This window comes from Aedes albopictus, chromosome 3 (assembly GCF_035046485.1).
Source record: "Aedes albopictus strain Foshan chromosome 3, AalbF5, whole genome shotgun sequence".
In the NCBI taxonomy this organism is placed as follows: Eukaryota; Metazoa; Arthropoda; class Insecta; order Diptera; family Culicidae; genus Aedes; species Aedes albopictus.
The window spans coordinates 393933699-393947259 of record NC_085138.1 but is presented as its reverse complement, the minus strand read 5'-3'; the positions used below and the strand labels follow the sequence as shown (position 1 = coordinate 393947259).

The 13561-nt window shown below is 45.0% G+C and overlaps 1 protein-coding gene across 1 annotated transcript; it reads right to left on the bottom strand.

The window, feature by feature from the left end:
* Positions 1-2107: 2107 nt before the first annotated feature.
* LOC115258859 (uncharacterized) lies at positions 2108-7384 on the bottom strand. The gene has a single exon (XM_062858222.1). The coding sequence runs from the start codon at positions 7382-7384 to the stop codon at positions 2108-2110; it is 5277 nt and encodes a 1758-aa protein (XP_062714206.1).
* Between the last annotated feature and the right edge of the window lie 6177 nt (positions 7385-13561).

Below are 13561 nucleotides of genomic sequence, written 5' to 3'. Positions count from 1 at the left end.
AGGGTTTGCTGATATTCTGATAGCATTTTTTCTCAAAAATGTTCTACATGAACTCCTACAGCGATCTATCCAGGGGTTTCTCCAAGGATTTCTCCAATAATTCCTCCTACAATTGCTACGTGGATTTATCCAGGGATTTCCCTAGCGATTCTTTCAAGACATCCTGCTGGCATTTCTCCATACATATCTGTTTGGATAGTCCTGGAACCAAGGATACCATACATTCGTCCATACATTGTTTTATGATTGCGCGCTTCTGAGCTGAGAAAAGTGAGTGTAACTCTTTACAAGTGAGTGTTCCCATCCCTGCCTGGAACTTCTGCTGGAGTTCCTTCAAGAAATTTTCTGGAAATTTCTATAAGAACCTTTTCAGATATTTCCCTAAAAATTATTCATGCATTCTTCCTATGATACCCCCAGGTTGACGAACTCCTGTTAAGATTCCTTCAGAAACTTTTGCTGGTATTCCTGTAGGTCTTTATCCAGTAATTTCTACAGGAACTCCTGTAGTGATGTATTCAGAGAATTCTGTAGATACTTATGCAATAAATCCTATATGAGTTACTACGTACTTTAGTCCATGAATAAATCTACGGATGGCACAAATTTCCCAAATGGAAGAGAACGTGCCACCGGAGCCACCCTACTGATGAATAAATCTAGCGATTTTCCTAGTGATTTTTTCAAGAATTCCTCTTAGGATTCCTTCAGGGATCCTTCTAAGAATTTCGTAAAATGTTCCTCTATTAATGCCTTCAGTAATTACTCATACAAGAATTCCTGTAGAGATTTCACTATGATTCCTCTGTTAAATTTCTCAATTGGGCAGCTTCAATTAATTTCCCGGGGTTCCGTTTCAGATTTTTCCAGGATTACCTCTTGATATTTTTTACGAAAATCCTTTGGTATTGCTTCTGAAAATCCTTTAGAAAATTTTGTTGGAAACTCTTCTGGAATTCATGCTAGAATTTAACAATTCATTTCTGCTATGGTTTCTCCTTAAACTGCTCCATTTCCCCAGTACTTTTTTCCAAGAATTCTTCCATGGATTTCTCAAGGAGATTGGAGTAACGATTCTTTCAGAAATTACTGAAGGGTTTTATCTGGAGCTCCTGTAATGGTTTTTGCAGAAACTACTTATGGGATTCCTTCGGGAATGTCTTGAGGGTTACGTTCCGTATATCCTCGGGTAGTTTCTCTAAAAATTTCCCCGAACATTTCTTCCAAGATTTCTCCAGAGATTCTTTAGAGATAAGGCTCTGGAAACTAAAGAAGAAAGGCAGCGGAAACGTAGCCAATTCGGACAGTATGAGTGTCTATACTTGTTGACGACAGGCACAGCGAGCAGCGGCGGAGTTACCTTCGGGGCAGGATTCCAGGACGAGACAGGCACAGGTGGGAACAGCTTTCCTTTTCAGGCTCCAGGATCGACTTTCGGACGACCGACGACCAGAGCAGGTAAGTGATTCACCAAGTAATACACTCGCGCGCGTTTGTTATCCGAAACTCAATTTATTAACTTAATAACGTGTATTTCAATAATTTTAAACTACAATTACTCTACTTCACTTTCACTAATGTTGACGTTGTCCACTCGATGACGTTTTGATGAGCAAAAAGAGACTGACACATGTCACCGAAGTTCCTTATATAGCAAGATATCCCGGAAGAAGGTGTGCAGCCATGAGATATCTCCTTCATTCTCCTTTTGGGCCATGATCTCAATCGACGAACGGGGGATGACCTTGTTTTGACGACGCCTCTGCTCACAAATAGGTGGCGCGCGTATGTAATTTGTTCCCTTTTCGTGGGTTCACGAACATGCTGGCCCCTTCAGGAACATCGTTTCTGACAGCTTAGTCGATGATGATGATGACGAATCTCGATGATGAAGTGTCATTTCTTTTGCGTACTCGATGATCGTCGTTGTTTTGGTTTGGAGACGTCAAAAAGATTGAGCGGCGAATTTCTGGTCCTGTTAATTAACAGGCCTTGAAAGTTTCATTTTAGGTACTACTATGACGGACGGTGCGGCGGAAGAAATTGAGAAAATTTGGTCGTTTTCCCGAAGAGTTGCTGTGTTGGTGCTGAAGATGCAGTCGTGAATTTATTCGGACACTTGCGTTTGGAGTTCAGCTTGCTCGTGTTGATCAAACGATGATGAGGTTGGTAGGAGACATAGTTTGTTTACCGGGCGAAGGAACCGACCAGATGGTGTTTGGAGCGTTACCACCCTCACGATGCCGTCCGCTCCAGGATGAGTTTGATGTATTCTCGCTGTTGGCCAATGCATCGGAGGGCAATTTTCATCGCGTATAATTACAAGCTGGTTCTCCTTTATTTCAATGGGAGGTGAGAGCCATTTGGATCGTGGTTGCAGTGTGGACAGATATTCCAAGTGCCACCTTTTCCAAAGTTGCTGGTACATTTTTTGCACGTGATGCCATCTGGAGAGTCGGTTGCAGGCAATTTCTGTGTAGTCGGCATCAGGAACTGATCTCAACGCCGATCCAATCAAAAAGTGCCCTGGTGTCAACGTTTCGTAGTCCGAAGGGTCGTCAGTCAGTGCAACGAGCGGGCGTGAATTCAGGCAGGATTCTATTTGGCAAAGAAGAGTTTGCATATCATCGAAGGAAAGAGTGTTTTTGCCGAGGACTCGTATGAAGTGCTTTTGGGCGGAATAGATAGCAGCCTCCCAGAGACCGCCGAAGTTTGACGCTTTCGGAGGGTTGAATTTCCAGCGAATTTTATGCTCGTTGCATTCCTGGGCTACGGCGTTACGGTACTCCTTGCTGTTCACCAATTGTTTTAGCTCGTTAGCGGCTCCCACAAAGTTTCTCCCATTATCACTGTGTAGTTCGGTGCATAATCCTCGGCGAGCCACAAAACGACGGAAGGATTGTATGAACTTGGCTGTGCTCAGATCTGGGACCAACTCTAAATGCACAGCTTTAGTACAAAAGCATACAAAAACAGCGACATAGGCTTTTCCTGGTGCTGCACGGCGATGTACAGGTTTCAGATGTACAGGTCCCCAGTAGTCTACTCCTGTTATTGAAAATGGTCGACTCAGGTTGGTTCGTGATGCTGGTAGTTCCGCCATGAACTGTTCCAGCATTCGTGGGCGTGCTCTGACGCAGGTAATGCAGTTGTGGACCACGACTTTGGCCAAACTTCTGGCCCCTATGACCCAGTACCGTTGTCGAAGTAGGCTTAGCAGAAGCTGGGGTGCTGCGTGAAGATGCCGTTCGTGGTAGTTGTGGACCAGGAGGAGAGAAAATCGGTGTGATCTTGGAAGAAGAATTTGGTGCTTGGCATCGTACGGTTGCATGGCACTTCCTAGTCTGCCACCGATTCGAAGAAGGTTCTCAGACGAAACAAACGGGTGAAACCACTTCAAGCGGGATTTCGACGACACTGGTTGATTTTTCTTCAGCTGTTTCCATTCTTCGCTGAAGGCTTGTTGTTGAACCAAACGAATGATGTTGTGCTCTGCTTCGATTAGCTCACTAACATGGAGAAGGAATGATTTGGCTCGGTTGTTTGGTGCTGATCGGCAGTGGTGGAGAAAACGGAGGCAATAGGCGATCACCCGGATGAGACGCTGGACATTTGAGAATCTTTCGACGATTTGGTCAATGAATTGCGGTTCAGGTGTAGACGGTGTTGCTGCTATTGGCGACCGACGTGCTTCCTCCATTGCCTCCAAAGGTTGCTCAGTATCCTCACGGGCCATTGGCCATTGATTTTGATGCTGTTGTAGCCATTGGGGTCCGTGCCACCAGAGGTTGAAATCGACGATGGTGTCCGCAGCCAGTCCACGGGAAAGGCAATCCGCAGGGTTCTCCAGACCGGAAATGTGATGCCACGAGCAGTTAGGTGTTGCAAGTTGAATCTGGGATGTTCGATTTGCTACAAAAGTGTTCCAGGTAGCAGGTGAGGCGTTGAGCCAGCAAAGGACGACAGTGCTATCTAGCCAGAAGTAGCATTTTGCGTCGAGTTGCAGCGACGATTTGATTTTCTCGTACAGTTCAGCAGCCAGTAATGCACCGCACAGCTCGAGACGTGGTATGCTAAGGCGCTTAAGGGGTGCTACACGTGATTTGGAGGACAACAGGGCGACCTTTACTAATCCACCAGGATTGGTGGACCTAACATAGGCACAGGCACCGTAGGCAAGCTGCGAAGCGTCGGCAAAGATGTGAATCTGTATGGTTTCCGGTTCAGGTAGGAGGATGCATCGATTAATGCGAAGATTGTTTAGGTTTGGTAGCAGCTTTTGGTAGCTAGTCCATCGTGTCTGATACTCCATCGGTAGAACCCTATCCCAACTCCATGGTGTCCCGTCATCGTCCTTTAAGGTCCACAGGTTCTGCATGAACACCTTGGCAGTGGTCACCACTGGTCCTACCAGTCCAAGTGGGTCGTAGAGTCGAGCAATGAGAGAGAGGGCGATTCTTTTTGTAAGTGGATGATTGATTGCATTTGAAGGTGATTCGATTTTGTAGCGGAGGCAATCCGTCGCAGGTTCCCAATGGAGTCCTAGCGTTTTGATGACCTGGTCTCGATCCAGTTCAACAGAGTTTTTCAGAGCGCGGTTTTCAGGGGGAATCTCGTTGAGCACCGTTTCGTCGTTCGATGCCCATTTGCGGAGTTGAAATCCACCCTTCGCTAGGAGTGCTTCTAGCTGATTTCGAAGTTCAATTGCTTCAGATGCATCTTTTCCACCAGAAAACAGGTCGTCCACGTAGAAATCCTTTTTCAACACAGGTTTGGCTAGTGGATAATTGGAGCCTTCATCTTCAGCAAGCTGCATCAGCACCCGCGTAGCCAGGAACGGCGCACTTGCGGTCCCGTAAGTTACGGTTTGAAGTTCGTGAGTCTCCAGAGGGTGTTCCGGAGAGGGCTTCCATACAATGAGCTGGACTGAAGTGTCACGAGGGTCGACGAGTATTTGGCGGTACATCATTTTCACATCGGCGACTAACATGACAGGGTGCTTCCGGGATCGCATGATGATCGATCGGATGTCCTCTTGAACGGTAGGTCCCACCATGAGAGCGTCGTTCAACGATGGGCCCGTCGGAGTTTTACACGATGCATCGAAGACAACCCTTAGCTTCGTAGTGGCGCTGTCTTCACGAAGTACAGCGTGATGCGGGAGATAAAAACGTTTACCAGTTGACTCTTCGTATTCGTGAATGCGCTTCATGTGTCCAAGGCTGCGGTACTCGTCGATGAACTCTTTATATTGGTCATGCAGCGCGGGATTACGAACCAAGCGTGTTTGTAGGAGATGAAACCGACGAACAGCAGTGCTGCGATTGTCGCTAAGTTGGTCCAGGATGTTTTCCTTGAAGGGCAACCGGACTATGTATCTTCCTTCTGGAGAGCGTGACACGGTTCGGCAAAAATGTTCCTCGCAGGCTTGCTCTTCGACGGAATATGCTGTGGGTGAATTGCCTTCCTCGATTTTCCAAAACCTTTCCATTAGTTGATGGAGGTCGGCGACGGTAGCGATGTTCGCCACGACTGGGGTACTGTTCGTAGTCACGGCTGACTTCCCTGAGACGACCCATCCAAAAACGGAATTCACCAGCACTGGAAGTTGCTCGCCGAGATGGATGCGACCTGGTACACGGAACAGTTCGAAAAAGATTTCTGCGCCAAGAATGATGTCAACTGGATTGGTGCTGTCGAACGATGGATCCGCCAGTTGAATTCCAGGTGGAAAATTCCATAACGAGGTGTCCACGGACGTAGCAGGTAGGTCGACGGTGACTCTGGGAAGAACAAGCATTTCAACGGCGGTGGAGTACTCACCGACACGTGATCGTATGGTGGCAGAGAACTTCTGCTTGGCCTGAGTGGAAGATTGGCCGATACCGCTGATTGGCAGGTAGATTTTCTGTCGCTGGACCTTCATGCACTGCGCAAAACGTTCTGTGATAAAACAGCACTCACTTCCTGAATCGAGAAGGGCGCGCCCAACGTGTTCAACGCCGTTGTCGTCAACAAGGATAATCATCGCTGTAGCCAGCAAAACGGTTTTCTGTTGGTGGCTGGCGGACGCACAACTAATAGCCTCCACAAGAGCAGAGGCAGAATTGATCGGAGTATCGGTGACTGGCGAAGCTGACGTGAGTTTTTGCTGTGGGGGGCTAACATGTTTCGAAGTAGCCTGGGACGTTGAGTCGCTGGAACAGAGTAATGTATGGTGCCGGCCTCGACACTTGCGGCAGTTTGTAGACGAGGAGCAATCCTTGGACTGGTGCCCCTTTCGCAAGCAGTTCCTGCAGAGCTGATGTCGACGAACCTCCTTTTCCTTGTCTTCGGTTGATAATTTTGAGAAGTTCCCGCAAAGGTACAGAGGATGGTGTTCCGAGCAGACGAGGCATTTGCGAGGGCTGACCTGATTGGCACTGTGGCTCGAAGCTGAACGAAAGGTTGGCTTTCTCACTTGAGCAGAGGACGGAGTATCGACGACCTTTGTTTGGATGGATTGTAACACGGTGACGCGTCGCTGGATGAATTCAATCAAGTCCTTGAACTTGACGGTTCGTTTCGAAGATGAATGCTCCTCCCAGTCCCTCCTGGTTGTTGTATCGAGTCGGGTGCTCAACATACGAACGAGCAAAATATCCCAATGCTCTGTTGGCTCCCCAAGCTGGTGTAGAACCTTCACATTGGCCTCAAAACGCTCCACTAAGTTGTGAAGTTCCGCTGCCGACTCACGTTTTAACGCCGAAAAATCGAAGAGTGCATCCACGTAGGTTTGCTTCAGTCTTGCTGGGTTTTGGAAGTGCTTTAGAAGCAAATTCCAAGCCACGGTGTAGTTATCGGCACTTAGTGGAATCGACTGGATAAGCTGAAGCGCCGACAGCGATAGCGATGAGCGCAAATAATAGAATTTTTGTATATTAGAGAGATTTGTAGACGAGTGGACCAAAGAGATGTACAAATCGTGGAAGACGAGCCAGTTCTCCAATTTTCCGTCAAAAATGGGAAGCTTGACATCCGGCAATCGCACCTGCGATGCGGACATAGGGAAGTGCGCCACTGATTGAGTAGGAGATGGAGAGCTTTGGTTCACATGCGATTTATTGTGGGCTAGTAAGAAGCCCTTGACCCGGTAGTAGGACGCTTCCAGCGTCGTCCGTTCTTTGATGAGATCCTCCAGAGAATTCTCGTCGAGCGATTCGAGTTCGCTTTGTGTCGTGCTGTAATCTTCCCACAGCTTGGTCAGGCTTTCCAGGCGGACGGGAATCTCATCAGCCTGCGTGTCCTCGTCGAATTCATCGACGAAAAGCTTGATGTGGGTGAGCGATGCTGTCAAGCTCTTCACCCGCATCTTGAGTGTCTTGATGCGTCGTTCGGTGGCCATCACGGGTAATTGGTATTCTGGGGACAAAGGTAAAAGCGAAGCACACACAAGCGAGAAAGTAGGGAATTTGGACTGCTAATTACCTGCGAGAGGCAATTTTATTGCCTTGTATTTCCAATTTCAGCTACGATGTTTCACGTTAGAAGGTTCTCGATGCAGAAGCAATGGCGGCGATGGTCGATCTTTCTAGAATCCCCCAGGGATCAAGTGGCGACTCGTGAGCACGGGATTGCCGGACGTACGGAGTATCGACGTAATCCGGCTCGAAGGACCAGATGACGACAGGCACAGCGAGCAGCGGCGGAGTTACCTTCGGGGCAGGATTCCAGGACGAGACAGGCACAGGTGGGAACAGCTTTCCTTTTCAGGCTCCAGGATCGACTTTCGGACGACCGACGACCAGAGCAGGTAAGTGATTCACCAAGTAATACACTCGCGCGCGTTTGTTATCCGAAACTCAATTTATTAACTTAATAACGTGTATTTCAATAATTTTAAACTACAATTACTCTACTTCACTTTCACTAATGTTGACGTTGTCCACTCGATGACGTTTTGATGAGCAAAAAGAGACTGACACATGTCACCGAAGTTCCTTATATAGCAAGATATCCCGGAAGAAGGTGTGCAGCCATGAGATATCTCCTTCATTCTCCTTTTGGGCCATGATCTCAATCGACGAACGGGGGATGACCTTGTTTTGACGACGCCTCTGCTCACAAATAGGTGGCGCGCGTATGTAATTTGTTCCCTTTTCGTGGGTTCACGAACACTTGTCAATCAGATGTTGTCATTTTCATTCGTTGACAGCTAAAGTTAGATGTTATGATTTAAACTGCGCTAACCAGTGTCAACCGTCTTTTGTAGACCACAATTGCTAAGCTAGGAGAAGGCTCTGTTCCAGTAGGGATGTTATGACAAGAAGAAAAAGAAATAAAAGATTTAATAGTTCTGCTGTAAAAAAGCACTGAATGTTAACTTTGCCAAATATCATTTTCTCTGTGCCATTAACACCCTTTCGGTTTTTTTGTTTACCACAAAAGGTTCGTTCAAATATTACGTAACGCAAAATTTGGAAATTTTAGACCCTATCCGTTACCTCTCCACCGCGTAACTATTTTTGAAACAGAAATTTTAAAATTTTCTATGAAGCGTAACACAGCGCTGGACCCCCCCCCCCCTCATTGGCGTTACGTAATATTTGAACGAACCCAAAGCGGACCCTCCATACCTATCTCCGTCTCTGACGTGCTCAGAATAGTTTTTCATGAATAAAAAAATGATTTTAAAAAATGACCCGATTTTGTCAGGTACCCGATTTTGTCAGCCCAAAATGCTATCAGGGGCTGACAAAATCGGGTCCTTACTGCAAAATGTAATTTTGAATATTAGTTTCCTTAAGGCTCAAATAACCATCATTCAGTCATCAGCAATCATCAATTTTCCAAAAGCAGTTTTCTTCCTCTAAGTCACAAAACCGTCATTGAAAAATATTTCACTGTTATCCAGATGGTGGCCAGAGTGCAGTGATAAATTTTTATTAACATTGGTTGAGATTTCAGCGAGAAAACTGCTTTTGAGTTTTAGCTAAACGATGATGGTTTGTTTCCTCTTAAATTAGGCCGATGCAAATATTATTTTTCTTTTATGTCCGAGACCTCTCACCGGGTACGAGGGGGGGGGACAAAAAATAAGGCTGACACAAATTTCGATTTTCTCTAATGTCACCCCCAACCCCCCACCTCCCGGAATAATTTGGTCGGAATTCGAAGTTTTGAGGGGGGACATAAATAAAATACACAAAAAAATTAAAATTTTGAACTGAAATTAGAGTTGTCGAGAAATTTTCTTAACAAATCCGATGAGTTTTACAATTTTGCCTAATTGTTTGGGTATTTTTTCAGCAAATACATTTATTATTTATTATCCACCCCCTTGACGAGTCAACGAGCAAAGTGACAAAAGAAGAAAATGAGATTTGTTCTGGCCTAATAAGGAACAAACGAAAAAAAAACTATTGAAAAATCAAAAATTTTACTCACTATTGAAAAAATATTTTTCAACTATTGAAAAATTGTTGCTTAAAAAAGTTTTTCTATTGAAAATAGAGTCCTGGGCCGCCATGTTTTTTTTTTCGCCCCTTCAATATTTTGGGATTTTTGAAGGGGGAGGTGACATAAAACAAATTAAATATTTGCATCGGCCTTACTGAGCTTGAATTTCCTTTAAATTTCTTTGAATATTCGCGACAATTCAAAAGTTCTGAAACCTTAAAAATTCCGAGAAATGCCTGAAATTATGTTAAGTATCGAGAATTTCCAATGTCCTAGATCTTTTACAGGTTTGGTTTTACAAACTGATTTATACAAGCTGCAGGCATGTGGCTAAACTTCCGACGTGGTGGAACTGCTCATGTAGTTCATTATGAATTTCGAGCTTAGAGCACGATTACATATTAGGTAATATTTTGAAAACCATGATGAACTGCATGGGAACTGTATGAAATGATTATGTCTTTTGCTGCTTCATAAGGTTAGCCTTTTGTAATTCTCTAAATCATTTTGCAGATCTTACGGTTGCGTTCTGGCGGAATCTGAAGCTACCCGTTATTCCACAGTAGCCAGATGAGAATCTAATAAAGCGCGTAAATATTAAATAAATACCTACGCGTGTTCGAGAACGGTTTTGACGACCGCCGCTCACGCAATCATAATCGATGAACCACCGAATCGCCTCACCCTTAAATGAAACAACACAGCGCACGAGTAACTTTCACGCAGCGACCGAAAAGACAAAAGAATTTTCACGCAGATTTGTGTAACACCGGATCAGCACATTTTTTGTGTTGATCCAGTGTTACACAAATCTGCGTGAAAATTCTTTTGTCTTTTCGGTCGCTGCGTGAAAGTTACTCGTTGCGCTGTGTACATCGAGTTCTGCGTGCTCTGCCTCTGTAGGCTGTAGCACGTCAGCGCCGCTCTTTCGTCATCGTCGTTTCTCTCTCACATTCTCTCTTACTCTCGTTCTCGTGGTGTGGTGTGCTGCGGCGGCCGTCGTCGCGGTCGTCATCCACCAAGAGCCTTCCTAACCAAAATACACCTGTCACTCGGGTGAAAAAATGCTGGTCCGGATCACTAAATTGGCCATAACTTCGGAACGCCTTGACCGATCCGAACCATTTTCAATAGCAAACAATGCGGTAAAATTCCGGTTCGATTCAAGCTATAATCGGCCAATGGGAAGTGCTTTAAAAGTGAGTGAACTTATTACTTAGATACAAAAACAGACATCATCTCAATTCGTCAAACTGAGTTGATTGGTATATGTGACTTGAGTGTGACCCTCCGAGCCTTCTATCGAAAATTTGTTTCTTGAGTGAATATATCTGGAGCTCGATTTGAATAGTTCGTATGTGCTTTCGTCGATATAAAACTCGATCAGTTAGATTCGCTTCTTATAGCATAAACTGTTGAAATTTAACAAAATAATACATAAAACCGGTTCCTTACAAAACAGGCTTTCAGTTTTATCATGAAAAGCCACCGAAATATCATCCATATTGCTACTATTACTAAAATATACTGATCGAGTTTTATATCGATGAAAGCACATACGACCTATTTAAATCGAGCTCCAGATATAGCCTTCCAGTACACTTTGGTGTACGAGAAAGGTAAAACATAGAAATGATATGCCGTTATATAACTTTTAACGACTTGTTCATTTTACCCCATCGATTGTCCATTTTACCCCCACCGATTTTTTTCACGCTATTTTGATGCACGTTTTGGTGAAGAAAATAATCAAAGAAAATAATATTTTTAAAAAGCAATCCCTTACAAGATTTCTAGAGTACATATATCATGACCTCCCATGTTACTCGGAAAAGCAGATGGATTTTGCCGCATTTCCACTGGAAACGACCAAAATGCTTAGGTTGTCCACTTTACCCCCACCACCCCTAACGAATCTTGTTTCAATGATCGGCAAAATGGTTGGGATTCTAGTGATTTTGTTCTGTGCTTGGCCTAAAAGCAATTAGACCACCTCACGGCGAAAATCTATCTCTTTAGCTCTTTCAGAGAGTTTGAAAACAAAAGGACCAGTAGCTGTTTTCTAATTTCCCATAGGAGAGAAAGAGAGCGATTTATTGATGACGTCACCATGCAATGGAGTATTGCAATTTCATGGTTCGAACATTTATTTGTCTAGTGCATAGCAGAAATTTGGAATGTACTTTCTGCAACAGTCGATGAAAAATTCACAACAATAAATATTTGATACCTAAAACGTATGCGACTCACTGAAAGCTGCGCGAATGCTATCGATCGCGATCACCAAGATAATCTTTGTTTGTTATTTTGCTCGTATTTTATTTATATCCATCAATCTAATTAAATTAAATTTTATTCGTTTCGGTCCATCCGAATGGCGCGGCACCACCCAACCACCCACAGCCACCCGAACCGAAACCCAACCCAACCAGTCAGCTGTCCGGTCCGCGCATCACCGCTGGCTGTGTGCGTGATCCTGATCCTGCCCGCGCGCACCAGACTTTCGGTGGGCAAACAACATCATTCGCGAGTGACAACCATTTCGCTCGCACTATCCCAGCATTGATGTTGCATGTTGCATTGGTGCCGGTAGTGGGATGCAAGGTTTTTATATATTGTAAGGTTGAGCATGACGATTAGTTTGTGGAGAAAAGCAGAGGAAGCGAAATTTCAAAGGAATTTGAGGTGGCGGGGGATTTGTTTTCAGAATTTCTCACGGTGAAAAAATAATGGCCGCTCAACCAGTTTTGACATCTAAGCCTACCTTAGAATATGTGAATACCTTGGTGGGATGCACTTCAAAACTAGGTCCAGTTTCACGACGAAACGCGGAAAGGCAGTATCCGCGATCAACTAGGTAAATATCCTATACGAACGTAATTTAAAACGAAAACCTTCGGCTGCCTCCCGTCCGTCACTTAGCATCGCCATCGCTATCGAACCATGAATGGCAGTGAGGTTGGGTGCTATGCTCGGTCAGCCTCCTCCACCCAGCCGGGCTGGGCCATGCACTCGGGTGGGATTGGGTCGGCGTCGAAGCACTGGGTATCCATGCCGGTTGTCCAATTTTGATGACGTATTACTTTAGGGGGAGGGGGTAATCGTTCGTACGACGATTCGTCAATACGAAGGGGCTGTTCATAAACCACGTATACCAAAATTTGGCCATTTCAGACCCCACCTCCTCGTAGACTTTTGTCCATACAAAAATTTTGAAATTTGTATAGAGCGTAGACTTTGGCCAGACCCACCCCCTTCGCCCCATAAAATCTACGTGGTTTATGAACGGTCCCAAAACACGATTTTTGAGAATTTGGGACGGGCTGGATCCTGAATGATCTCCCTACACTGAACGAAAACCCCCGCCCAAAATCGACTGAGAGGTGATACGATCGCGCCCTTTAACGACATTCGGTCGGAAATCGAAAGGTCCACCGACCGAATGATGTCATCCTAAATCCGGATCTCTCTAAAATAAAAGCTCTCATTTTTGAGTAGCGCCCATGCCGCACAGGGGCTGTGTTGGAAACACACATTTTTTTAAATTGCTCGCACGCTCACATTTTTGCAAAATATCAATATTTTTCGGTATTTGAAGGTGGTTTATAAACCCAGTGAGGTTGCCATGTCGAAATTATTGCAAAATACATGCTCATGTGAGCGTACGAGCAATTTTTAAAAAATGTGTGTTTCGAACACAGTCATGTGCGGCATGGATGTTTACTAAAAATGTGCAGGCCGAACACATTTTTGAGCGTAGCCGTTTTTGCGTGATGACAGTGATATGAAAATGGAATGTCGACCATATGGTCGAGCAACCTTGTATTTTAGCGATTGATAACAATCTTATCTCCGCTAGCATTCTAAAAAATGATGTGCTTAGTGGCCAGGGTGCCCTCGCGAACACCCTTTTCAAACACATGACATGTCCAAATACAGGACATGCAACGCAAAATTGTCAATGTCGCGGGTACAACGAACAAGGAACTTGTTACGCTATCGATGAATAAATTTGGTGCATCTGTGTTGCCTTCGCTCTGCAACTAATATTCATTCAGATAGCGTGAGTCGACTCATACGCGAATAAGATGGTCGTCATCCGCTTTTTGGGATGGTTGCCGTA

What these genes read in the sequence shown, in the direction of transcription:
- LOC115258859 (XM_062858222.1), bottom strand. Translation starts at nt 7,384, where the DNA reads ATGGCCACCGAACGACGCATCAAGACACTCAAGATGCGGGTGAAGAGC.